The 24,466-nt window shown below is 34.1% G+C and overlaps 1 protein-coding gene across 10 annotated transcripts in view; it reads left to right on the top strand.

The window, feature by feature from the left end:
• Nucleotides 1–24,466, top strand: part of CHD9 (chromodomain helicase DNA binding protein 9) — a 223,650-nt gene that overhangs the window by 140,629 nt on the left and 58,555 nt on the right. For all 10 annotated transcript variants that reach the window (XM_038531048.1, XM_038531052.1, XM_038531050.1 and 7 more), the window contains 9 exons: nucleotides 4,622–4,743; nucleotides 7,989–8,232; nucleotides 12,227–12,403; nucleotides 13,663–13,806; nucleotides 13,926–14,181; nucleotides 15,283–15,493; nucleotides 17,543–17,738; nucleotides 20,317–20,484; nucleotides 21,249–21,428. In XM_038531048.1, coding sequence (XP_038386976.1) covers nucleotides 4,622–4,743; nucleotides 7,989–8,232; nucleotides 12,227–12,403; nucleotides 13,663–13,806; nucleotides 13,926–14,181; nucleotides 15,283–15,493; nucleotides 17,543–17,738; nucleotides 20,317–20,484; nucleotides 21,249–21,428 — 1,698 coding nt within the window. The remainder of the gene's footprint in view (nucleotides 1–4,621; nucleotides 4,744–7,988; nucleotides 8,233–12,226; nucleotides 12,404–13,662; nucleotides 13,807–13,925; nucleotides 14,182–15,282; nucleotides 15,494–17,542; nucleotides 17,739–20,316; nucleotides 20,485–21,248; nucleotides 21,429–24,466) is intronic.

Genomic DNA, 24,466 nt, shown 5'->3' with positions numbered 1-24,466 from the left:
CTCTTTCAAATGTAATTTAGTCACAGAAATTTCTTATTTCACTAAAGAGAAAATATTTATACATGAAAAGGCAGGAACAGATCACTTTTTGATTAGCATAAGGGTGAGGAAGAGCTGCCATGAAAAATGTGGAGATGTGATGGAAGAGAAGGAAATGAACTAATAATGTTCATGGAATAGATCATATTTTGATAATAATTTTTTTCTGTTCTTATTTTCTGTTCTTCTTAAGTAATGTCCCAGAAATATCCATATGTCTGTTACCAAGAGAACAGCAGCTTACCTCCATTCCTTTGACTTCTCAATGCCTTTCCTTGTTCTGGAAAACAAAAGTGTTAACTAATTAAGGGAGGAATGAATGAGTCAAGGGAGATCGTGGAAGGGAAAGGTTTTCTTTTTGGAGTGGGGACTATGTCTCATTGATAATCTGATCTCTGGCCTCATCCTGTAAGCTATTTCTCTCCATCATTGATTCTCAGTTGGAAGTACGTATCAGAATCATCTTGAGAACTTTTCAAAAATTCAAGATGCTTGATTCCTTGTTTGTGGCTTCTGAATTAGAATATTTGAGAGCAGCCCCGGGCCTATTTGTTTTTAAAAAGATGATTTTGATGCACATGTCTGAGAAAAACCACTGCCTTAGACAGGTAGATATGGTGTAGTCCTTGGTAAAGGGAAATCATCCCATGGAATTAATCCCCTTAATTACTATAAAGTGGACTTGACAATAGTGCTAACCTATCATAGTTAAATACTGTGGGAGGTAAGTGATTTTTTGCCAGTCTATTATGATTAAATAAAATAACATATAAAACATGTATTTTTAGAGGTTCTGGAAATGAAATTTCTTTCTGACTCTAATGAAATATTAAATAATGATCAGATTGCTGAAAAGAAAATTGTGGAGAATATGACTTAATGTGGAAAATATTTTAAGCAATAATTAAATAATTATTATATGTTAATTATTTTTAAGTTCATTGCATACCACTGAAGAAATATTTTCTGTATTCACCCTAATTATATTAAGTAACAGTAAAGCTCTAATAACCAGTTGTTTTCTGTATACTGATGGCCTAATTCAGTTTTTCATTCAGAATTACCATACACTGACCCTGACCATCCTGGTAATTTTTAGAGGTGTAATTTTGTTGATTAGTACCAATATAAGATCATTTAAAAGTAAGAGATCATAAGAAACCTTGTGCTTGTTTCTCAGAAACGTATTTATCCTCCTGAGACCCAGACCCTACTAATTTGGGGCTGGAATAATGTTATCCTTCCACCTATTCAGCAATCTTAAGAAAGTTTGTGTCTTAGCTATCCAGAATAATTCATAACAGAGCTTTTTATCACTGAGAAAGAAAAAATATATTTGGATAAGTATGACTAAACTATATATGTAAATGAATTTTTTTTTTGCATACAGTGTTATGCTTCTAGATTTCTTTTGAAAGAAATACTTTGTACCATGAATATCAAAGGTGGTATAGAGATGTACGATAGATTTAAAATGTATGAGAGAAAATTCGATACACCTCATCCTTTTTAGTCGGCTGCCTCTGCACTAGCCCTGGGGTGTAGCCAGGTGAGTCCACGTGAACACTTTAAGAATAGTTTCTCAGTTCACCATATATAGCCTTGTGGGTTTCGTGGACGCAAGCCCTGCTGGGTTTCAAAGATAGATGTTTTGGGGGCTCATCTCTCAGGTTCGGATCATAAAGCTGGGGTGCCATATGTGGGGTTTAAACCATTTGCTTCTCTGTCACCATCTTGAACCAGACCCAACTGCATCATATTTTTTAAAGATAAATTTATTGAGTTTGAAGCAACATACAATAAATTATGTGTATTTGAAGTGTACAGTTGGATAAGTTTTGACATCTGAAACCATCAGTATAATCAAGATAACGAACTATCCTTCAATCCCATATTCTCATTTCCCTTTGTAATCCCCCCTCCCAAATCTTTCTTCCTCTACCCCCAAGCCCCCCTGTAGGTAACTACTAATCTTTCTTATGTCACTATCCATTATTTTAAATTCTCTGTAGTTTTATATAGACAGTATAATGTTTTTTGTATAGCTTCTTTCATGCAGTATTCAAGATTCATGTCATTCATTACATGCATCAGTAGTTCATTCCTTTCTAATGCTGAGTAGTATTCTGTTGTAATGTATATCCCACAGTTTGTTTATCCATTCACCTATTGATGAATACTTATATTGGCTATTAGAAATAAAGTTATTAGGAATATTTGTGTGCAAGTCATTATCTAGGTATGTGCTTTCATTTCTCTTCAGCAAATATCTATGAGTAAAGTGGCTGGGTCATATGTTAGGTATATGTTTAATTTTTTAAGAAACTGCCAAGTTTTTTCCCTTTGGTTGTACCATATTACATTCCCTACAGCATTGTATAAGAGTTTTAGTAGTTTCACATCCTAGTCAACACTCGGAACAGTGTTTTTAATCTTAGCAATTCTAATGTGTATATAATAGTATGACATTGTGGTTTTCATTTATATTTCCTAATGAATAATGATGTTGAGAATCTTTTCATGTGTTTATTTGCCATTAGTGTATCTTTAATAAAGTGCCTATTCAAATATTTTGCATATTTTTTATTGGCTTAATACTTTCTTATTATTGGGCTCTAAGAATTATGTATATATTCTAGATCCAAGTCCTTTATCAGATATATGATTTGCAAAAGTTTTCTCCAAGTCTCTGGCTTGTCTTTTCACTGTCTTAACAATGTCTGTAAAAGAGCAGAAGTTCCTAATTTTGATAAAGTCTAGTTTATCTGTCTTTTCCTTATGGATCGTACTTTTGGTGCTATAGCTAGGAGATCTTTGCCAGAAGTTTTTTAGTTTTAGGTAACATTTAGGTCTATGATGAATTTTGAGTAATTTTTGTATATAGTGCATATATGAATCAAAGTTCATTTTTTGTTTATGGGTGTCCAATTGTTGTAGCACTAGTTTTTGGATAAAAAGAAAAAGCTGTCATTACTCCACTGAATTGCCTTTCCTACTTTGTGAAAAATCAATTGAGTTAATACATGTGGGTGTATTTTCGAACCCTCTATTCTGTTCCACTAGTCTGTTATCTTTACACCAATTCTACCCAGTCTTGATTCTGTAACTTCTACAAGTCTTGAAATCAGTATAAGTCCTCCAACTTTATTCTTTTTCAAGTTGTTTTGGATATTTCTGGTCTTTTGCATTTCCATATGGTTTTAGAATCAGCATATCAATTTCTACAAAAACATACTAGGATTTTGGTTATGTTGAATCTGCTGTTCAATTAGGAAGAATTAATAACAATGTTCAGTGTTTGAGTCCACGAAATTCCACTTGTTTAGGTCTTCTTTAATTTCTCTCAGCAGTGTTTTGTGGTTTTAAATACACCAGTCTTACACAACTTTTGAGAGATATATTCCTAAATAGGTCATATTTTAGATGCTATTATTGATGAAAGAGAAAATGGTATTATCTTTTTAAATTTGTTTCTACAATATAGAATACAGCTTTCTGTATATTGATCTTGTATCATACAACCTTGCTAAAATCATTTCTTAGTTTATCTTTGCTATAGATTCCATAGATTTTCTACATACAAAAATGAAGTCTTTTTTTTTTAAAGATTTTATTTATTTATTCATGATAGACACACACACACACACACACACACACACACATACACAGAGGGAGAGGGGGGCAGAGACACAGGCAGAGGGAGAAGCAGGCCCATGCCAAGAGCCCGATGCAGAACTCGATCCCGGGACTCCAGGATCACGCCCTGGGCCAAAGACAGGTGCTAAACCACTGAGCTACCCAGGGATCCCCCCAAAATGAAGTCTTCTGTGAATTAAGATGGTTTTACTTTTTCCGTGCCAATCTTAAAGCCTTTTATTCCTTTTTTGTTTTTGCTTTATTATACTTCTTAGAAACTGCAGTATAATGTTGAATAGAAGCAGTGACAATAAACATGCTTGCCTTTTCCCAATTTTAAGAAGAAAGCTTTTAGTTTTGAACCATTAAGTATGATGTTAAGCTTTGGCTCTTTTCATAGATGTACCTTACTTACCAGGTTGAAGAAGTTCCCTTCTATTCAAAATTTAATGAGAATTTTTATTAGGAATAGGTGTTAGAGTTTTTAAATCCCTTTTCTGCATCTATTGAGATTGTCATATTTTTGTTTTTTAGTCTGTTGATCAACATTGATTAATTTTCAAATTTAAACACCTTCCATTCCTGGAAAAAATCTACTTGGTCATGAGGATTATCCTTTCATATATTGGATTCCATTTGCTAAAATTTTGTTATAAATCTTTGCATCTGTATTCATTAGGGATATTGGTGTGTAGAAGGGTTTTTGGTAATATCTTTGATTTTAGTACCTGAGCTTTGTGGCATTAGTGGAATGTATGCTGCCTTCTTCAATTTTCTGGAAGAGTTTGTGCAGAACTAATTTGGCCTTTAGATGTTTGTAACATTTCATCATAATACTATATAATGTTAGCTCCTTTAATTATTTTAAAAGCATGCTTTTATCATGTATGAGTTTTATGAAAGATTAAAAAATCTGAAATGCATCATTCTTTGTTTTTCCACAAAGGATCGTCCTCCTGCTAATATTTGGAAAAAAATTGATCAATCCAGGGACTATAAAAATGGCAATCAACTCAGGGAATATCAACTGGAAGGACTCAACTGGCTCTTATTCAATTGGTACAATAGGTATGTAGTATATCTTAATAGAAAAAAAATTTACTGTGTTGCTTTTTTTATGTGTGTCAAAATATATTAAGTAAAATAGGTACTGATCTGCTATATTATTACTGTCATGGGGTCTTTGTTATTGAAAGTGAGGTTACCTCAGAAGGATGTGCAAAGTATAATTTAGGATTTTGACTTTAATTGCTTCCTTTAAAGATGTACGCCAATCAGAATAGAAGAAAATTGATAAGATAATTAGTAATAAACACTGAAATGTCTTTTTTAACATTGTAAAACATCTGTTATGTTACAGAATATTTTTCAACTTACCAACTTACACTATCTGCCAGTAATTGAATCTAGTTAGAGTGAGCAATAATATCAGTAAGAATTAGGTAGGTCTGTTAAGTCTTCAGAGAAGCAGATTATTAGCAGTTGATGAGGAATAGAAATCAAAATATAAGAACCTAGTAATGAATTTACCTCTTCTATTAATTATTTATTTTCCAAGTTGTTCAAAATGCTGAGTGGAACATTATCTTACTTTTTTCAGTGAAAAGATAATTGCAAAAGAAGTATAAAATGGAAGTAAAAATGATTGAGAAAGCATAGTGGCATATACAAGAGAGCAAGCCAAGATTGTTATTAGTAATAATAGAACAGTTTGATGATACTTTTTATTCACAGTCATTCTTCTATATTTTTACTTCTCACATGATTCTTCTCTGAGTTATTAGACTCGGTGATGGTGAGTCCTGAGACTCAGTCACGTGAGGGTAGGGGAACATGTTAACCCTTCCCAGCGCTCTTCCCCCTAGTTTATATTTTCTAAATGTTAACCATCATTTTTCCCAAGAGACCCTTCCAGGTAAAAAAGTTAACTGTTTTGCTTAAATCCTCTCATCATTGCCCTTCCCCATTTCCTACATGGCTTGTTTTAAACTTACAGCACTTTCCTTGGGCTCTCTATCACAGCCCTACCCTTTGACTCCACGTGACTGCTCCATAGAGAACCCTAGGGCCAATGGATGAGCTTGTTCAAGTTCTTGTCTGCCTGACAGACGTATCTCCATTCTTAGCCTTTCTTAGGAATCCTCATGTACCAGAGGTTAAAGGTGCCTCCCCATTACCAAGATTAACATGCCACCTCTGTTCTTGACACACACCTCCTCCAGGCTTCTCAGAGCCTCACTTCCATCAGCTGTCATCCTGCGCTCTTACATCTTCAAGCTCTCTCAAGACTAGTACTGTCCCTTCACTCTCTGATCAGTTTAACCTACCATAAAAACATAAGAAAGAAAAGGATAAACCTCCTCTTCTTGGCTCTGTTTTTCCTTCTAGTGACCTTGAGCCCTCTGTCATTTCTAGGAATAACAGCCTACAGGAGGAGCTCTTCCGTTTCCTCATCAACTAGCTTTAAACCTGTTGCCTGTATTTGATTCTGTATCTTTAAAATGGTTTATTTCACAATCCATGGGGTATTTTTTCAGCCCTAATTTGCTGTTTCCCTGCTGCTGTAGGTAGTCACTGACTGTAAACTTTCCCCCATTCTCACTGCCAGCAGCTTCCACAGTGGGACTGTCTCCAGACCCTGTGACTCTCGGGTCTGCTGGTTTTCCTTCCTCTACCTGCCTTTTGGTATTGCTTTTCCTTCTAACATTTCTCTGTTGCTCTCTCCTCCTAGGACAGGTTTGTTCTTCATAAGCTCTACTCCACACCCCCTCTGCCTTTATCAATAACATCCTAATAGTCTCATCTCTTAATCTCTAAGGCCTTGAAATCCAAGGCCATATTTTTCTTTGCCTCTTGCTACTTTAAAGTCTATTTCACCAATTCTTTCAACACAAAATTCAAAATTAACCTTATCATTTCCTGTTTCCTCTGTACCAAACTTGTTCTTCCTCCATATTTTGTGTTTCACCTAAGAATAACACAATACAGGGGTGCCTGGCTGGCTCATCAGTAAGAGCACGCAGCTCTTGATGTTAGGGTCATGAGTTCAAGCCCCATGTTGGGTGTGGAGCCTACTTTAAAAAAAAAAATGATTCATTTAAGTCAACCAGATTGAAATCTGACTTTCATCCAACACCCCATATATCTGGTAAGCCACTGAGTTTAAAGCATTCTAAGTCATAATTAACTTTGGAAACCATTCTCTCCTCTTAGTCCTCCTCCCTTAGTCCAAGTGCCCACCATTGTTTTCTGCATTCTTGCAGTACTTTCCTGGTTAGTGTCCCAGCTTCTAGGCACCTCACCTTCTAATAGCCATGGTGGAGCCAAAGTAAACCTCAAAACACAAACCTAATTGCATCAGGTTTCTTTAACATTTTCAGTGATTCCTGTTGCATAACAGAATGATGTCTAACCTCTTTATTTCTGATCTCTTCGTATCTTAGTAATACTCCCTCCTTTCACCCTCATCTCCAAACTATGTTTGTAGTCTCCATGTTGAGTTCCTTATACCTCCACTCCTTTGCTGAGCTCTCTGGCAAAATTCTACCTATTATTGAACTCCTCTTTGGAAAATGATCTCATCTCCCTCATCTCTTTTTGCCACAAATGGACACTTACTCCTCTGAGCTTCAGCAATAAACTTAACCCTGAGGATTTTCAACTGGCCATGTATTATAATCATCTGTGGAACTTAAAAAAAAAAACTTATAGCTGCTTTTATCCTACTCCATACACATTGAATCATAATGTGTAGGGGAGAACCCTGTGTGTCTGTGTTTCTTTCAGGCTTTTAGATTCTTCTAGAGCCCAGCCAAAGTTGATACCAGTGCTTTATTTGCACTTCTGTGATAGCACACTGCATGACTATTTATTTATTTATTTACATGTCTGCTTTTCTAATAGATACAAGCCCATGGAAGGCAGAGAATATGCCCTATTTCTTTTGTATCCCATCTTCCCATACTCTCCCTGAGATATAGAAGGTATTTAATAAGTGCTTCCTGAATAAATATGTTTAGTTTGCCTTACTTATGCTGTTTCATTCTTTAACAAAATCATGCCTCTAATGGGTGATATCTTATTTTGGAGCTACAAAAATCTATAGTTTTCCCTATGCAGGATTATAATAAAATTATAATTTCCTATTTTTACAAAATAGCATGCTTAGTGTACACTTTGGCAACTTTTTATGTTTTTATAAATGCAAGTATCTTAACTTGATATTTGGTTATTTTTGTATATTTATCTTTAAAAACATTGTAGTGTACAGAAAAATCCAATGTATACATGGATGATATATTTGTTTATTTCAGACGAAACTGCATTTTAGCAGATGAAATGGGTCTTGGCAAAACCATTCAATCAATTACATTCCTCTACGAAATCCTTCTGACTGGTATAAGAGGACCTTTCCTGATTATTGCTCCACTTTCTACCATTGCAAACTGGGAGAGAGAATTTCGTACATGGACTGATATTAATGTTGTGGTTTATCATGGGAGCCTGATTAGCAGACAAATGATACAGCAATATGAGATGTACTTCAGGGACTCACAGGTGTGTTACTGATGATTTTGTTTGTTGTTTGAAAGGTCAAGTTTGAAAAAGCCAATTATTATGTTTTAATTATTTTCAAATTTGAGATGGATTTTATTTTCCTATGTACATCTTGGTTCGATCTCTTTTTTCATTGTATTTATTTTACAATAAACTTTAGTAGCTGAAGAAAACAATGACAAGGAATTAGGGTGATGTTCCGGTTCACTATAAAGTATGCTGATCTATACAAAGATACTAATTTGATTGTATCCCTAATTTTTCAACTAGAATAATTTTACTCATTGCTTTTAAATATACATTAAATTTATTTTTAGAAAAATATGTCTCTTTGATCATCCTCCATTATTTTCTCTCCATTTCTAAAATTCAAATCTTCACCCCTGGTGAGTACTGTGGGTTTAAATGCTTACTGAGATGAAACCATAGGTTCTTTTCCATGTTCAAAGGACTTTGATTTTAGACATATTTTAAGTTTGGTTTATTTGTTTTGTATGCAGAGTCAGGCATACCTCTCTATCATTTTCCCTTTTGAATTGGTTATTCCAGTGCTCTGGTGATTTGGTGGTTTTCTTCTCCTCTATATCCTAAAGGCACTTTTTCCATTTTACTTTGGCCTCTTTAGGAGGAAATTTAGTTGGAGATTTCTTATTTTTCATCTAAATACACACATCATAAAATTAAGAGTTAGCATTATAATAATGAATTTTCTAGCAGAAAGTTAAGAAAGCAATTAAGGACCAATTAGAGTTTTGAGTGGTACAGGACTCTTTAAGAATTTTATTAAGAAATAGTATCAGTAAAAACATAGTTCACACAAACATATATGTTTTAATTAGAATAGGTTTTTTGGCTAACATTCTACCTCAGTAGCACCTTAATAATTTATTTTTCTTTCACTAGTTCTTTTGTTTTATAAGGATCATTATAATGTATGGCTAGGTCATGTGATATGATACAGGTTGAAGTAAGGTAATGTGCCTAGCCTTCTACTGCTTTTCTTCCCAGTAGCAACTGATTGTCTATCTATTTGAAGCTGAAAATGAATTAATTAAGTTAGTTCCTTCAGCCTCATTGTCTCTCTTACTTTTATGATTGAAACAGTTACATTCTTATGAAATTAAGCATCTATATAACGCTTTAGTTATTCCTCAATTTTATTGAAACTGTCACCTTTGTATTTTCAAGCCTTTGACATCTCAGATTATAGTTTGATTCCCTTCCATAGTGTTTTATTCTTCTCAATCATACATTTGTAGATTTTAAGAGCTGTATGGTATCATAAAAATGATTATGACTGACTTAGTTCAATCTCGTTTTTATACAGACAGTATAATTAAAATATTAGGAGTTTAAGAGATGTTTAAAAGTTTTAATATATGTCCCATATGAGTTTGGTATAAACATGATAGCCAAGAAGCTAAAAGATTCTTGATGTGTTATGAACTGAATAGTATATATTAAATATTATATATTGTGGTAAATGTTATACATTCTAGAAGGATATTATCTGACAGGCTTAAAATTTAAAAAGATAAATCTCTACATAGATCTGTGCTTAGATACACATTTAACTTTTAGAGTTAATTCTTTTGGGTGTATTTTAATATAAATGAATTGAATATTTGACTTCTGCTTTTTCAAGTTATTAAATAGCCCGACATCATAATAGTAGTAAAATATGCTAAGATTTTCTGAATCACCCTGAAAAAAGTAACAGATAATAACACAAACAGTCACAATCATTTATTAGTATTTGCCATGTGCCAGGCAGTCCACCAGACATTTTAGAATTAGTATTTCCCTGAATCTTTGTAATGCCTGCCTTGTAAGTAGGTAATAATATTAGCCCCATTTGCAAATGAGGAAACTGAGGTATAAAGAAGTTATGCAGTTTCCTCCAAAATCCCAACAAAACTGGGATTAATAAACCCAGGTAATTAGAATCAAAAGCCCTTGTTCATAAACATTGTGATATCACTTTACCTGAATGCCTTCTGCCTGAGGTTGTTAGAGCTATATAAATGCCCTAGACTTATACTTTACGCCTTTCTAAATAATATCTATTGGATCTGTTTTTCAACTTAGTAGCCATGCATATAATTATTATGGATTAATCTAATTAAGTTAGTAGGTATTGGGCACCTGGGTGGCTCAGTGGTTGAGCGTCTGTCTTTGACTGAGGTCATGATCCCAGAGTCCTGGGATCAAGTCTCACATCAGGCTCCCTGCAGGGAGCCTGCTTCTCCCTCTGCCTGTGTCTCTGCCCCTCTTCTCTGTGTCTCTCATGTGTAAATAAATAAAATCCTTTTTTTAAAAAAGTAGGAATTAAACTCTAAATCAGAATACACAATCTTTCTTAACCCTTAATTTCTCCTAATCCCTGATAGTTTATAGTTTTCAGTCCCATTTAACATTTTCTTAGTTTAGATTCCAGGATTTGTACTGTCCTATTCTTTCTGAAGCCCCCTTTACTGTTTCCTTTGTACCTTCTCTATCTAAACTTGGAGGTGACCCAGGGCTCAATCTTCAGACTCTTTTATATCCATACTCTTTCTGTCAGAGGTTTCATTCAGTCACACAACTTAAGTACCATCTATACTGCTAGAAACTCCCCAGATCTTATCACCAACTCTAACTTCTTTCCTGAATTCCAAAGAGCTCTCCAAATGCCTATTCATCTATTCCACTTGGATATCTAAGTAGTTTTCTCAAACATAACGTGTCCAAAATCCTGAATTTTCTTGTTGTAAGTAGCAACACCACATTCTAATTGTTCAAGCTAAAAGATTTTACACATAAACTTGAGTCTTCTTTTTATCCCACTCTATGCCTATCCATTAGCAAATCCTGTTGGCTCAACCTTCAAAATACATTCAGAACTGAATACTTCTCATGACTTCCAATGTTAATCTCTTGCTTGGATTACTATGACAGACCCATATTGGTCATCTCTATGATCTGTCCTTGGCCTCTTTCAGACTATTTTTCTATGGCCACCAAAGGGACTCTTAAAATACATGTCACTTCTTGTCTCAAAACCCTCCAGTAGCCTCTTGCTTAGAGAAAGAGCCAAATCCTTAGCAAACTTTCCAGTCCCAGGACAGCTTCATCTCCTCCACACTCAATGAGTTTCAGCTTCTCTGGCATTCTTACTATGTGAAGACTGCCGTAGATACTCCCACCTTAGGGCCTTCACACTTGCTGCTTCTTCCAAGATTGCTTTCTACTGTAGAGCTGTAGGTATCACATGGCTTTCTCCCTCATCTTCAGAACTTTGCTCTAATGTCACTTCTCAGTAATAGCCTCCTATGCAATCCATAAAATTGCAGTGGTCACCTCCGACCCCATATACCTTTCTTATTTTATTCCACAGCCCTTATCACTTTGTAACTTTTAAAAATATTTTCTTAATGGCTATGTCCTACATTTGAATCATTGGGCTGTAAGTTCCACTTGGATAATTATTTTTGTCTGTTTTGTTTACTGCTGTATCTCCAGCATCTAGAACAGGGTCTGGCACACAGACACTCAATAAATATTTGCTGAATAATTGACTCAGGTGGCTAATTTTGATATTAACTATTTATTTGCCGTTGTATGTGTCAACTCATGGATATAAGTAATAAGCATTAAAGCTGAAATTTCACTGTCCAGATTTTATAATGGCCATTTCTTTCTTGATCTAAAATTGTTACTACAACTCTTAAAAACTATAAAATATTTTATCAATGAATACTGATTTGAATATAATTATAAATTAAATAATTGTGTTGGCATAATTTTTTGCATTATTCTTGAAAACACTGCAATTTAATCATTTTAATGCTAAACTTCCTCATTATTTAAAGGGCAGGTATGCATATATAAAAATTTCAGTGGAAAATGTTTTGTAGCAGATATCGTTAGATATATTTTTATGCTATTTGATAGGAATTAAAAATTGTGATGAAGACATTCTAGCAAATTATTGTATTTGATAATAAATTTCTAGGGACGTATCATTCGAGGAGCTTACAGATTCCAAGCCATCATCACCACTTTTGAAATGATTCTGGGTGGCTGCGGAGAGCTTAATGCAATTGAATGGCGATGTGTGATTATTGATGAAGCACATAGGTTAAAAAATAAAAATTGCAAACTTCTAGAAGGTCTGAAACTCATGAATCTGGTAAGTAACTTATTATTTGACTTAATGCAGTGTCTTAGTTACTTAGTGATAGGTCAGATAGAGACAGAACTAATGCTAACCTCACTTTTTAAATTTTAGAGTATAGATCAGATTCTTATCTGTGGCAATTGAGGGTTTTTTGTTTTTTATTTTGTTTTAATTACTAAGGAAAAAAATTCCCCATGCTCAGCATAGGTTGGTTATAATTCATGGATTTTTAAAAGTCATCTTCTTACTAGTGTGTTTGCTTATTTCAAATCAGAGTCTTTTAACATTTTCATTTAATTGAGATCACATAATTAGTATATAAACACTTGAACAAGTAACTCCAATATGCAGAGCTACATACCATAAAACTGAAGCATTCCTTTTTACTATCAATACCCACCTCAGTTCTACTCCCCACTCCAGTATTTATAGATTGTTATGCATCTTTCTAGACTAAACTTTTGCCAGTATACACATATATATGCATATATAGTGATACATGTAGAAATATTTAGCTTAGGAATTTAGAGATGTTGTTAAATTTTAAATGATAATTTGTACTGTCATTAAAAATATTTATTTCCTATTACTACTATGTTTAATTTGTAATGCTGTTCTAGTGTAGAAGCATATTCCAGTTAGCTCTTCATATTGTTATATTGCCTTAATGATTTGAGAATTGTTCTTGCGTGAAAAGTCAGGTGATTTTAACTGCTCTCTCTCCTGCCTCAGAGAGGCCTTGGCTCACAGCCTCTTGGGGGGCTAGGAGCAGTCCTCCCAGTCTGGAGACCCCTTGGGGTCCTGTGGGAAGTGTTTAAAATAAACACAGGTGGATTAAAGGGTAAAAAAAAAAAAAGTCAGGTGATAATTAGCCAAATTATAAAGAATGAGAACCATTTTATATACAAATTACCATACCAAAAATGGTGGAGTACAAAAGAAACAAATACCTTCTTTGTTCTTGAAAGGTCTGTTTCTTTGAGAAAAATCCAAAATAGGCTTCCTAATTATTTAGAACTTTTCTTTTAAAAGCTTGAGTAGGTAAAAATAACATACAAAGTGTAGTATTACAATAATGATAGAGTTTTTAAAAAGTAATTTGAGAAAGTAAATTAATGAAGATTCATGAGTAGAGATGTTTTTTGAGATGTCTCTTGAAAATTATAGTTAGAAAAGTACTTTTGAAACACTAAACATTTAATAACCTATGTCAGCTTTCATGTAATTCTCAGACTGTGGTGTTTGACATGAATTATTCTTGCTTTATGTAGGAACACAAGGTGCTTCTGACTGGCACACCTCTCCAAAATACAGTTGAAGAACTATTCAGTCTTCTTCATTTCCTAGAACCTTTAAGGTTTCCTTCTGAATCAACATTTATGCAAGAATTTGGGGACCTGAAAACAGAGGAACAGGTATCCTCACTGGTCTTTGTAAAGAAGTGCATCAAACCTCTTATCTCTGTGATTGTGTGTGTGTATTTGTAACTGAATGTGCATACATGTTACATATCTTTTCATTATTTTTTGTGCAGGTGCAGAAACTTCAGGCTATCTTGAAGCCGATGATGTTGAGACGATTGAAAGAAGATGTGGAAAAGAAGCTGGCACCAAAGGAAGAAACCATCATTGAAGTGGAACTTACTAACATTCAGAAGAAATACTACCGGGCTATTTTGGAGAAGAACTTTTCATTTTTGTCCAAAGGAGCAGGGCAGACTAATGTCCCTAACTTGGTCAATACTATGATGGAGCTCAGGAAGTGCTGTAATCATCCATATCTTATCAAAGGTAGCTAAAAAGGATGGCAAACAAAAACTTAACTTCTTTAAACAAGTACTCATGAACTTTAAAAAACAAAAGCAAATAAACACTACAGCTATAGTGGCTGTTACAAGAAAAGGCAGTGATGTTCCATCTCTTCACTCTGGTATTCTCGGGGGGTTATGAGTGTTTTCAGAATCAGGGTGCTCCATGATCACATGCCAAGTTCCAGAAGCAGGACTTGCATTCAGTCTAATGTGGACTGGAATTCCTCCTCCAGTTGAATCCTCCTCCTGTGCAAAGACAACAAAGCCTACTTTTGGGGCTCTGGATTTTTTTTTTTTCCTGGGCTCTTCCAGTCCAGGTCTCGGATTACTCTGTTTTTGTGCTGTGATAATGTTACTTTTTAAGGTCTTGTTAGGTTCTTGACTAGCATTGCCTCTGTGTATCTTTTCACCAATTCCTAGGAATATACTCCCATCTTTATCCAGGACATGTGGTTTCTTAGCCCTGTAAGTAACTCTCTTGCCATCCCATTATTCTTTAATGATCAGATGAATGGAGGGAAGGCAGAGAGCCTTTAATGCTGGTTAGACTCTCTGGAGGAAGTATGTATCACAAGACCTATAACTTGACTTCCCTTTTAATTGTTCTGTTTCCTTGTTTTGATGGCTGGCCGGATACCCATAGACACATCCAGATTAATTATGATCACCATTCAGTTATGATCACTGTTGTATTGGTCTTTAAATAATAAATGTTTGTTTAAAAATATGTGTTTACTCATGTAGGTTAGGACCACATTTTCATTAATTCTTTCCCTAATAGCATTCATTAAACATTTAACAAGCATAAATTTATATAAGGCATTATGCCAGAGGTCTAGAGAGATAAAAAGATGCTTTAAGACATTGTCCACATCCTCAGTGGAATTATAGTCTGATGTTGATGGGTGTCTAGCCACAAACATAAATAATTCCAATAAAAACAGTATACCTGTCATCAGAAAAATTTAATGTGTTACAGAAGCGCAGAGGAGCACTAATTTTGATTTTTTTTTTTTTTTAAAGCAGCTGGGGGTTGCCTGCATCTGTGCATTGATGCTATCTTCTTATGTTTCTTTGACAGGTGCTGAAGAGAAAATACTTGGAGAATTTAGAGATACATATAATCCAGCTGCTTCTGATTTTCATCTTCAAGCAATGATCCAGTCTGCTGGCAAATTGGTCCTTATAGATAAATTGCTTCCCAAAATGAAAGCCGGAGGTCATAAAGTGCTCATATTCTCTCAGATGGTACGCTGCCTTGACATCCTGGAGGACTATCTCATTCATAAAAGGTAAGGCTTATGATTCATCTACTGAATTATACTGTGAATTACACTAACTTTATGCTATTAAGGATTTTGCATCACTGAACTGTAACATTTGTTGACTTACATCTTTATCTAGATAAGACTCCACTTAAATCTGAGTAAAAATAGCTTAGGATTATGTGTCAGGTGTTCTTCTAACCTACATATGTTGCAAATAGTAGACAGAGCTAAGGAGACTAAGAAAAGCTTGTAAATTGGCAAGTATTTATTGACCTAGGAATTGATTTATTAGTATCCATTTTACTTGATCTGTAAATCTTGCAATAATGACAGTTTAAGTGGACTTATAGCCACCTTCAAAAAAAAAAAAAAAAAAAAAGGTTACCTTTTCAGATCTTTCATTATCATAATTAGAACCTGAGCTTGCCGCACTTTGATTCTTACCATATACCATTTGATATTTATTCATGCTTTTAATCTTTTCATTTGTTTAATGTGGGGTTTGATTTTGTTTTGGTGCATGACAATAAATCTTCAATATTGTCTGATCAGTATTTAGATAAATAAGATATTTATCATAGGTTATTTTCTCAGAACATTAGTTGTCCAGTCAGATGCCAACATACTCCTCTAAAAGGGAATCTAAAGATGTAGCTGTAGATTTTAGTTCAATGGATTTTGACTCTTATAATAGATAACTAAAGGTCTATACTAATTTAGATTTTTCAGAAATTATGTAGTTCATTTTTATTTTTTATTTCTAGTTCTGTTTTTAGTGTCAGTATTCCACTCCTTTAGTCTAATTCCAAAATGTATATTATTCTCAACTTTATATCATAGAAGTAAAAAAGAAGATAAAACTGCAATATTCTTACATTTCCTTGATCTGATACAAAGAACTTTATAAAACAAAGACGAATTTCATGGAAAACCCCAGATTTCTTTAATGTCAGGTTATTAGAAGTCATACCCCATTTCACAGGTACTGCAGACAAGAGTGAGCTCCTGCAGAGTTTCTAATAAATTATATGTGTAAAGGAGTGTCTTGAGCCAGGAGAGGTATGGCAAATGTCATGTGTATTCCTCTTCTAATTCCTAAATTTTTATAAATTTTAATTTTATTAATGTCTATCAGTTTCTGAATTTTATGTAAATGAGGAAAGAAATTAAAAGTTAATTACTTAAGAGTAATGACTTTAAAGAATTAGGATTCTAAAGCATGTTTTGGAATGTTCTAGAAAACTTTGGATTTTTAAGTAATTATTAATGTTTCAATTTCAAATATTGTTAATACCTTGCAAATTTATTAAATGAGGTTAAAAGCCTTATTGCTATTTTCAGATCCTTTCAATAAACAGACTTGTTTAAAAAGTTGAAAAAAAAAAGGATTAGCATTCTAGTTTTCCCTTGATAGATACATAATTTAAACTCAAGTATCTTAAAAGAAAAACATGATTGAGACAGGGACATTGTTAATCTCTTGAAGTTTTATAAAAGTCTTTGCTTTAAAAAAAAAAAAAAAAGGGGATCCCTGGGTGGCGCAGTGGTTTAGCGCCTGCCTTTGGCCCAGGGCGCGATCCTGGAGACCCGGGATCGAATCCCACGTCGGGCTCCCGGTGCATGGAGCCTGCTTCTCCCTCTGCCTATGTCTCTGCCTCTCTCTCTCCCTCTCTGTGTGTGTGACTATCATAAATAAATAAAAATTTACAAAAAGAAATTTAAAAAAACAAAACAAAACAAAAAACAACAACAAAAAAGTCATTATATACCATTATAATGAGATCAGCAAGGCAGTTTTTGTGTTTTTTTTAATTCCAACTACTGAACAATAGTCATTATGATGATACTGTATCTATACATCAAGAATTCTGTATCTTTGTACTACTTTGTATTTCCTCCCTAACCACCACCACCATGAAGAATTGTAAAACCACACAAACTAGTTGGGATGATACTGCTTCTTAATTTTATAATAAACATAATGTTGCAAGGAAACTGACTTTACATTTGATAGAATGTGTCTTTATTTTCATTATATTCATCTAACTAAATTTATGACATTTCATTTGATAGATATTTATATGAGCGAATCGATGGAAGAGTCAGAGGGAATCTTCGACAGGCTGCTATAGACCGATTTAGTAAACCTGATTCAGATCGATTTGTTTTCCTTCTATGTACCCGAGCTGGTGGGTTGGGCATCAACCTAACTGCTGCAGATACATGTATAATTTTTGATTCTGATTGGAATCCTCAGAATGACCTGCAGGTAAATACATTCCTTGGCTAAAAGAATTAAATTTCCTTTTTCACTCCTAGAACTATTTTTTATATTCCACCTCTTTTATTCTTATCTGAATAAACTAACATATATGTTTCCCTAAGAAATATCTGTGCCTAATAAAATAGTTTAAATTATCTTAATTTAATGACAATAAAATATATTTAAATTATATATCTTCTGAATAGGTTTATCTACTTGAGTACAGTATCTGTTTGAAGTATATTATGTAAATTTGAGAGAACCTAACTTTTAAGAATGACTTCTTTGTGTGGGGCACCACGGTGGCTCAGTCAGTTGAGTATCTGACTCAGTTTCAGCTCAGGCCCTGATCTCAGAGTGGTGAAATTGAGCCCCGAGTTGGGCTCCACACTCAACATGGCACCTACTTGAGTTTCTCTCTGCCTCTGCCCTTCCTCCCCCAGGTACACTCTCTTTCTCTCTCTCAAATAAATAATTTTTTTAAAAAAAAAGAATGACTTCTTTATAATAAAAATTTTAGAATCTTTCTAAAAAATAAATATTTCTCCTAATTTCATCTTTTCAATCATATAGTATGCATGGAATTAAGAACTAATAGACTATGCCTTTTTATGAAATACTGTAAAAAATTTATATATACATCTAAGTTAAGACAGCACTTGGACCTCTAGAAACAGGAATATTAATATTTGTAGAGTGATCAAATAGCATCAAAGTTTGTAGAAGATAAACATTTGGGAAAGATATAAGAACATAAAGATTAAAAGAAATTCTTTTATTGTTCATGATAGTCTATTGCAATTAATGTTATTACTATAAGTAGTTATAATACCAAATATAGAAAATTGTTACTGAGAATATACCTGACAATAAAAATTAACCTCTCATTTGTACATAAATGTATACTATATGTAAGCTATTTCAAAATCTTAAAGATCCAAAATTAATAGATTAAACCAGGGACAAACTCCTTCTGTAGAAGGCCAGTTAGTAAATATTTTAGGCTTTTGTGAATCACACAAGGTCTCTGCCACACAAGCTTTGTTGTTTGTTTTCATGGTCCCTTAAAAGAGTAAAAGCCATTCTTAGTTGGTAGGTCAGATATGGTCCACAGGATATAGTTTTCTAATCTCTAGGATAAACCCAAATTATAATTACTTGCCTTTTGGATGCATATTTATACTCACACTGTCTGCAGCATATGTGATGTTTTAAAAGTTAATCTAAAATAAAATCACATTTTAGAGCCCGAGGAGGAACCAGAAAAACTGTAAGGTATTCCCCAACTTCTCCCTCTCACTTGGTTTTTCCTACTTACTGCTAATGTAGATCTAGTCCTCATAGACTAATGAAAAATTTGGCCTCTTATACTTTCCCTAGACCTGGAGCAAGGTTGTTCACTCCCAATTCTGAGTTGTAAAGAGCACAGAGGTGATATAGAATAAAGATGTCAGCAAAGTATAGCATCAGTGCCACCTATAAATTTTAAAACCATAATTTATGATGTAGTCTTCTGAAGATAATGGGAAGGTAATTAATACTTTGGGAGAAAGACCACTGATTCTGTGGAACCTTTAGAGTCTAAATGTTTCACATAAATTTTAAGTTTTGTAGAACCCCAAAATAAAATCTGAAGCTCTTGGGGCACTTGGTGGCTCAGTTCATTAAGTGTCTGACTCTTGATTTCAGCTCAAGTCACAACCTCAGGATTGTGGGATCGATTCTCGCTAGGTGTGGGACCTATGTAATATTCTCCCTCTCCTTCTGCCCCCATCCCCCACTTTCTCTCTCTCCCCCTCTCCAAAAAAAAAAAAAAAATGAAGCTCTTATGTAATCTCTGAGGTCTCTACTTCCAACTTGTATGCATATTAATTAATTAGTTCTTTCCATGTTTAAGTACAATTATGTCTCCAGAGATACCTTTAAGTTTTTATCCCCCTTCAAATTACTCGGCTTAACTAAAATGTATTGAAAAGTTTGCTGATAATATAGCAGAATAAAACTTGAGAAATTCGTGGTTAGGTTTTAAGTTTAGAGGTTGAGTTGCCACCAGCTAAAAACAATCTGTTCATAGAGTTTATATTCCTGTCTAAAATCTTGATGGGACGCCTGGGTGGCTGAGCAGTTTAGCGCCTGCCTTTGGCTCAGGATGTGGTCCCAGGGTCCTGAGATCTGGTATCACGTTGGGCTCCCTGTGTGGAATCTGCTTCTCCCTCTGCCTGTGTCTCTGCCTCTCTCTCTCTTTGTGTCTCCCATGAATAAATAAATAAAATCTTTTAAAAATAAATTAATAAAATCTTGATGATGCCCTCTTTAAAAAACAATAATTCTCCATGGATTTATATTCTCTGATAACATAAGCTTAAATTTTAACTTACTGCTGATTATGGAATCATTTCTCATTTTAATAAGCACTACCTCCATTTCTGGAAAAAGGTTAGAGTTAATTCAGTAGCAAAAGTTTCTAAAAATTCTTCCATACTTCTATATTCCATCGCAATACTCTTTTGTTAAATGCCTTTTGTGTAATCCCTTTTGTGCTACTTTGTAAAATAAATTGAATCTGTAACTTCATTTTTTATAGGCCCAAGCTCGTTGCCACAGAATCGGTCAGAATAAAGCAGTTAAAGTCTACCGACTAGTAACTCGTAACTCATATGAGAGAGAGATGTTTGACCGAGCCAGTCTGAAGCTGGGTCTAGATAAGGCTGTGTTACAGAGCATGAGCGGAAGAGAAAGTAATGTTGGTGGTGTATGTATATTTTCCTTTCATTTGAAATTTTTGTGTTCTTACTTGCATTTAATTTTAACTTCAGGTAATGTATCATTTAATTTTGATCCATACCACTAAATAGATACTTTTATGTAAAGAGGCATTCAGAATAGACTTATATTTAGTTAGTTAATGCTTGTGAATCCTGTTCTGTTTATATTGCTCCAGTGCTTGTGAATTCTTTTTCTGTTTTTTGGGGTTTTTTGTTTGTTTGTTTGGGTTTTTTTGCTTGTGAATTCTAAGAATGTTTTCAAGGCAGAAATTCTTGGCTCTGCTTTAAGGGTTAGTATTAATGGCACAGCAAAGCAATTTGTGAATTCTTCCGCATTATTTCTATAAACAATTTTTCAAATATTTTGTGTGTGTCAAACTACTACTTTTGGCTTTGTTTTGTTTTAAATGATATTTTTTGGCTTTTTTTTCCCCCCTCAATATTGTTGCCTTATATTTTATGCTTGTAACAAATATAGAACCCTAGTACTGAAAAAAACCTTGAGAGGTTACCTGCCCCATAACCTTTGTTGTAACTTAAGCCTTTATTAGAGGCACATGGCAAATCTTATTTTAAAGATAGTAAGAAGGAAGTCAACAACTTCAGTGTGTTCTTTTAGAGGATTCTGTTTTCTGTATATCTTGAACCCCAAATGCAGTTTAAACATGACTCTGTACTTTGAAATTTCTTAGGGATACTGTTTCATTTTAGGAACTTCAAAATAACTGTTACCAAATTATTTTCTCTTTAGATTCAACAGCTTTCTAAAAAGGAAATAGAAGATCTGCTTCGAAGAGGTGCTTATGGTGCCATTATGGAGGAAGAAGATGAAGGCTCTAAATTCTGTGAGGAGGATATTGATCAGATTTTACTACGTCGGACAAAAACTATTACAATTGAGTCAGAAGGACGCGGGTCAACATTTGCCAAGGTAACAGTGAGTGTGATATTTGATAAATACACCAGTAATGTTTACAACTAAAAAAAAAAAAAAAACAAAAAAAAAACCTCTTTAACTCTATTAATTATTTGCAGAGTATCTACTTAACGTTTAAAGTGAACTATCTTTAAAGAGGTAGTATATTATTTTCCTTCATTTTTTTTCTGGCCTCTCATATCAAATTTCATATGTACCCTTCTGATCCTAGAAATGAAGTGTAATAACCAGAAATAGTTCTATGCATTAATCTGAGTAGAACATCTAGAATCAGATTTAGTAATTAAAGAACATATATGCCAAAGTCAGAGCAAGGTGTGAATAATAGTGTAGGAGGTTAAATCATCTTACATTAACTGACAATAATTTGAAGTAATTTAAAGAAAAGATTTCTAATTGCATCTTAAATACTTAAATCTAATTTGGGGAGGGTAAAATGAAATTTGTGTCTTGAAAGGAAGTGTTAATACCTATCTACCTTATTTTGGGGAAACATTTCAAAAGTTTAATAACTGCCTTTACATTTATGCCCCCCTCCTTTTTTTACAGAGATATGATAAACCTATATCTTGTATTCATCTGAAGAGTTTATTATTGCAATATTCTGTGTCATTTGCACTGATTCATACAGGTTTTCTCTTCTCCTCTTCACTTCCTTTCTGTATTTCCCCCCTCCATACTCACCCCAGAGGCCTTTTTTTTAATCTTTATGGAGAACTCTGTGTTAGAGCAGGTAGCATAGACACTGCACCCAAAGCAGTATCAATCAGTCTTCCAATGAAAATTTTTGTTTTGCATTCATTCAGCAAACTAATGAAATCAGTGTCAGGTACTTTGCTAGATGTTGGGAATACTAAAATGAAAGGATTCTAGTTGCTGAAAAAAGCAAAGAAAGAAATAATTAATTTTACATGAAATAGAAGAGGCAGAGAATCAGGAAAGCCTTTGTGGAGAAAATCACATCTGAGCTGAGTCTTGAAGGCAGTGTGGATTTCATTGTGTTAGTCACAGAAATGAATCGTGTGTTGCTAAACTACAAGGAAGATTTTAAGGAATACGGCATAGGCATGTATAGATGCACAGGATGAACTAAATGGAGATGAAAAGGGATTAGGGAGGTCAGACCTAAATTGTGAAGGGCTCAAAAAAATTCCATTTGGAGGAATTTGAACTTGATCCTGAGGCAGTTAAAAAGCTTTTAAATCCCTTCAAGCAGAAAATGGACATAATGAATGCAGTTTAGAAATCTAACTCTAGCAGCAGTGTAGAGAATGAGTTTGAAAGGAGAAAAACTGGAGGCAGGGATACCGGATAAGAGGCTTATATAGGATATGATGATGGATGAACTACAGTAGTGGAGCACCACTTAAATCAACAGGAGATGATGACTAGTTAAAAGTGTATGGAAGGGGAGTCAGAAAGGACTTGAAGATTTCTGGCTCAAGTAGGGAGGAGGGTCATGGAATCATTAAGTAAAGTAGAGAATGCAAGAGAAGGAAGTTTGTGGAGAAAACAAAATACTGGGGCTGTGTATTTGTGGTGCTTACAGGGCATCCAACCAGGGATGTCCAAAAGAGTTGCCTAGGATACAGACAGAGATTTGAGAGTTCCCAGAGAATAAATCAGAAGAAAGTAGTATTTTGGAAACAAAAGGAATACTGCAGAAGTATAAGGCTGAGAACTACAGCTGGTCGCAATTGGGTAGATACACACTGGCTCTAACTTCTTTCCTAAGATATCTTGTTTACTTGGGATTCCTTGGCTCTACCCAAGTTGTCAATACACTGTGTACAGAGATTATAGAAATCACTTTTGTTGGTTATGCTATGCCTAGAGATACTCTCTTTAAAGTTTTGGTATTTTTTTTAATTAATGTAGACATGTATAAAGCGTTTAATGACTGCAGGTGTTTCCAAGGCCTCCTCATTTATGGTATTAATGAGAATCATTATAGAAAGCCAGACTACCAGAGTTTGAATTCTGACTAATCAACTGAATGACCTTGGACAATTAATCTTTAAGAGTCTTTCTTGTCTTTAAAGAGGAAAGTGTCATAATCTTGTGTGGCTTTTTTTCTACTTTATAATAAACTGTTATATGAGTATTATTTTATTCAAGTATACTCTTATCAGAGCCAGCTGTGCTATAGGAATATGAAATACTTAAGCATTAAAATTTCTATTTGAAACCCTCAGACCATCGAGTAACTTGTATTTGAAAAGAGGGCTGACTAAAGAGGTACTTCAGTAGATGAGGAAGTCCAGAGAGTTTGCCTATAGTCATCTTGGAAAGTGTTCATTTCCACAGTGGTATGCAAATGCCCCTATATAGTGGACATTTAGCATATTAAAATATGGCACCACTGTATGGTAGCACTGAAGGTGCAAAGTTGATAGTATTTTATACTTTTTCCTGGAATTTCCAAAGACTTCCTCTATGCTTAATTGTTTTAAGTAGTTTGGATAAATGAATTAATTCCAGTCTGTTTCTTTGCATTATCAAATAGTTTTTTTTTTAATAAAAAGCTATTTATGGAGCAGAGTGCATAATAAGATTATTTATTTAGACTTAGTACGTGTCCATCAAATAAAACTCATTAATAGTAGCTTCATTTATAAGTGGTTCTTATCACCTAAATCTTGTTTTGAAATATTTTCATAAGGGCAATCAGGTGAATCCGAGAAATAGAAAATTTTCTCATCCAATTTCTTTATTTTCTTGTAGAGAACAAGGCTTTGAATTGCTTAATTCACGAAAACAAAGCAGTCTGTATCAAGCTTTGGTGGATTGCTTATTTGTAAGGGCCCTTCTGTGGCACCCACTATCTTTCTGCCTTTTTTTGATGTAAGAAGATGGATTTCTGCATTTAAAAAGTCTTCCCTTGTAAACAATAAAGGGATTTTAATGATTGAGGGGAAACATTGAGAGAAAAATATTTTTAGAGTAATTAGGATATTAAGATTTAACCTTTGAAAGTAATCAGTAAACCCAAACCTGATGATTTCTTCTACAGTAGGCATTTTATTTCTATA

Source organism: Canis lupus, chromosome 2, assembly GCF_011100685.1.
Source record: "Canis lupus familiaris isolate Mischka breed German Shepherd chromosome 2, alternate assembly UU_Cfam_GSD_1.0, whole genome shotgun sequence".
Taxonomy (NCBI): domain Eukaryota; kingdom Metazoa; phylum Chordata; class Mammalia; order Carnivora; family Canidae; genus Canis; species Canis lupus.
Note: the sequence above shows the minus strand (reverse complement) of the source record. Positions and strands in the feature narration are given on the sequence as shown.